Source organism: Stylophora pistillata, chromosome 14, assembly GCF_964205215.1.
Source record: "Stylophora pistillata chromosome 14, jaStyPist1.2, whole genome shotgun sequence".
NCBI lineage: Eukaryota > Metazoa > Cnidaria > Anthozoa > Scleractinia > Pocilloporidae > Stylophora > Stylophora pistillata.
The window spans coordinates 16433714-16437378 of NC_142532.1; the positions used below are offsets into that span (position 1 = coordinate 16433714).

The window sequence follows — 3665 nt, forward strand, 5'->3', positions numbered from 1 at the left end:
TTCTGTCTCCTGCATACGCAGTGGCCATTCGACACATCAAATACACGCTGTTAGGTAAACTTCTTACAAAAGTAGAAAAAAAGCCTCGCGCGGCCATCTTTGTTTTGATTTTTCGTCTTTTAATCTCGCGCTTCTTTCGCACGCTTCTTTCGCGCGTGACGCAAAAGTGACCGTTCTCCGCGCGAGGAAACTAGTACTAGCCACTTTAAATAATGCCTTTTCAGTTAAGTAAGTCACCACAAAGCAAAAAGACGTAAAATTGGTACTCTTTCTACGGAAAACTTTATTTTCTGAGAAAGGAACGTGACAAGTAAAGTTAGACGAAGTTTATACAATTCAACCTTTTTTTCAGGTTATAATTTTGTTTTTTACATGGAGTCAGCAAATAGGCATGAAATCGTTCCTATATAGTTTTCAAAATACGAAATACCCATTGGTCTGAATTCGAGGTTTAAGAGGATAAAATTAGGGGTTTCCAAGTGATTAAAGAATGTGATCCCCTTTTAAAATGACCTCAGCCTTTTCTTTAGAGTAAGGCTTGGTGCCTTATTAAGTGGAAATAATTTTACGTGGTAAACGTTTTCATTTCAAATTACTTTCAAACATTGGGTTGTACATCAGTTGAAGCCGAGGCAAATGTTTACTGGACACTTGTATGAGATCTAACTAAAACTTCAGTCTTTTTTGGTGAAATAATATCTCAAAGGTATTTTTTGACACAAGATGATACCAGGGGCCAATAGTTATTGGTGTCTGATGCTACATACGAATAAACAAATCATGAATAAGTACGCTGTTATATATACGATTATTACATGTATGGTTAGGTTTCGAATGTGAACATTTAGGGTCAATGTGAGAATCTGAGCAATTTCGTACCCTCCTCTCCCCTAACTGAACAACGGTCGACTGATAACAAATTAGGGGTGCGCAGTTTCTCAGATACTGGCATTAATCTAACAGACTATTGTTTTCTATTGGCTGGTAGTTCGTACGCTTCAGCCAGCTTGACTCGAACCCAGACTACGAAGAAAATTTTGATTCAAGTCTACTGGCTAAACTAAACCGCATATTTAATGTTACCGAGCAGCGGTTTCTCTAAGAATTTAAAATTTTCTGAAGTGAGTTCTTCCAAGGATAATTTGATATCCCCCACTCTGGTTTTGGCTAGAAAATATATACCTTTTTAGATTGAAAAATATATTATTTTGACAAGCGCTTGGGACTTGACATGACTGATTCTACGGATGGCCGTGTGTAGGATTAAAAATGTTTGCATGAAACATAATCAATGGGGGTGGTTTGTACAGTTGTTGTTACTGCTAAGCAGTCAATGGAAACCTTCCATCTCTCACTTTTCCTCCGGTCCTGTCATATAATTGGATGAATCCTTGCGACTATTCGTGCGCATATACATGTTTCATCGAAGGACAGACCAACTATTTATATATTGAATATTGGATGCAAATGGCGTCTGCTAAAACTATCTTTATCTTCTATCGTTATCCTTCAATTGTCTGATCCACTTGTGACTCCTTTTCGAACTCACAGCCGCTCTCCGTAGTTTACCCTGAATGGACGCCAGCTGTTGGATTTTCAAGTTACAAAAACAAGGTTAGAAAAAGGCTAGTGTAATATGTCTATAACTTAATCAGGACACTTACACTTGAGAAGCATAACTTTTTTTTTCTACCATCAGTTTAATATTGTATATTGAAGTTAATTGATAAACACGTTTTGAGCTTCTGAAGAGAAAGTTAACCAGAAAAAAATTGTCTTCAGATTTTTCAAAAATTCGACTGGCATGGAAGCGGCCATTTTGTGAATAACGCAGTAATTAAAGTGCACCTAAACCCCAAATTTTTTTTTTCGCTTAATGAAATAAGCGTTTTGTTTTGGAGTATTTCTGTGCAAAAATTTTTTTATTTGCTCAAATCTTCAATTTTCTGTGCGCAGTCAAAATACGGAAAAATCGGCCGCCATCTTGCCCCACGACCGAGTTTAAAGAGGAATGGCTCTAGCGGGTAATGTGACGTCAAATCGAGAACACGAAAGTCTGCATTTCACACATTTTCACTTGTTCGGGAAGGTTGTCATCGATATTGTCCGAAAATATGCCGACTAAGTGTGTGTAGAAGGATGTAGCAACGTGCGAAATTTGCAAGAGGGTATCGCGCTTCATACATTCCTCATATAACACACCTAGTCGGCATATTTCGGACAATATCGATGACAACCTTCCCAAACAAGTGAAAATGCGTGAAATGCAGACCTTCGTGTTCTCGATTTGACGTCACATTACCCGCTAGAGCCATTCCTCTTTAAACTCGGTCGTGGGGCAAGATGGCGGCCGATTTTCCGTATTTTAACTGGGCACAGAAAATTAAAGATTTGAACAAATTAAAATCTTTTTGCGCGTAAATACTCCAAAAAATAAGCTTATTTCGTTAAGCGAAAAAAGATTTTGAGTTTGGGTGCACTTTAACCAAGCCTCCCATAATTGAAAGAAATGGGGAGGGAAACTTTGTTACGCTGAGCCAGATGTTTGCTTCTTTCAAAGGCAAATTTCATCAGGTAAAGAAAACTCTTTTGAAGCTGAAAACACACTCAGAATCATGGCTTCAAAACAATTTTTTTTCAGTAGTGAAAAAATTGCATAGTTTCTACGCCATATACGCCTCTTTTATTGTTGTCACACAGCACTTTGCACCACCGACTGCGTGACCTTTATAAATTTCTCAATTCTGGAAAGTGTTCATTCATTTTACTGTTTCACTGATTATTTTTAGACAAGGTACTAAATGAAAAGTTTTTTTCTTTTTGGTTGAGCAGTGATATTTTCAAGAAGTGGTGAATGCTGTTTACTATATTTTTAAATTTGCAATAGGTAACTTTCCACCACTAGTTGGATATTTATTGCGTTGGCACTTCTTTGACGATGGAAGAGTCGATGAGCTTTCAAGTTGTATGATTCAAGTTGGCTTTTTTCGACAAACAGCCATGTTTAAATAACATCAAAGGTGTTAAAACTTCAAGTGTAAAGTAGAATTTTTTTCGAGGGGGTAAGAAAAAGGCGCTATCAGTCTTTTCTTCGGGTATGTTTCAGATGAAAACCCTGGTGTGTTTTCTTCTGCGAAGCAAATAGAAAAAATTTCCAAAAGGTATCGGTGTGTTTTCCAGTTCTTTTGCGACATCAGATTGTTTAATCATTAGCACATCTTCCCCGCAGCCACCTCACCTGTGAAGGACATTTCCTCTTAGCAATACATTTTGTCCTTTGATTATTCCATACAGTTCCCGCCGGACACCGACAACCCGGTACGCAAGAGCTGCTGGGACATGGAACACTTACGTCATCCTTGTTGTCGCACGTCCGCTGACAGACAGGAGCGCAGTCATCAAAGACAGCGCCTCCTTTGCAAGAGACTCCTTACAAGCAGGAAAATAGAAACTCAAAATTTATCTTGGAATTTCTTTTTGATAAATGTCGTGCAGTGAGTGCAAAGTGCTATCTCAGTTATTTCTGTGCACCTGTCTTAAGACAGCATTTACGTAAACATGGCTCAACGGTTTGTTTAAAGGAGAAATATACTCCACAAACCCTATGAATTTACCCTCGTCAATAAAAAGTGTATATAAAATTATTACTTTGAGTGTGTTTTCGT

At 38.0% G+C, this 3665-nt stretch overlaps 1 protein-coding gene across 3 annotated transcripts in view; it reads right to left on the reverse strand.

Annotated features, from left to right (window-relative positions):
- Positions 1-263: 263 nt before the first annotated feature.
- The window catches only part of LOC111332117 (BMP-binding endothelial regulator protein), a 20545-nt gene continuing 17143 nt past the window's right edge, over positions 264-3665 (reverse strand). Inside the window, exons 8-9 of one of the 3 annotated variants that reach the window (XM_022937393.2) lie at positions 3239-3426; positions 264-1585 (exon numbers count right to left, since the gene is read on the reverse strand). In XM_022937393.2, the coding sequence (XP_022793128.2) occupies positions 1490-1585; positions 3239-3426 (284 nt within the window). In that variant the 3' untranslated portion in view covers positions 264-1489. Of the gene's footprint in view, positions 1586-3238; positions 3430-3665 lie in introns of all 3 variants that reach the window. The other 2 variants (XM_022937392.2, XM_022937394.2) reach the window with 2 other exon arrangements.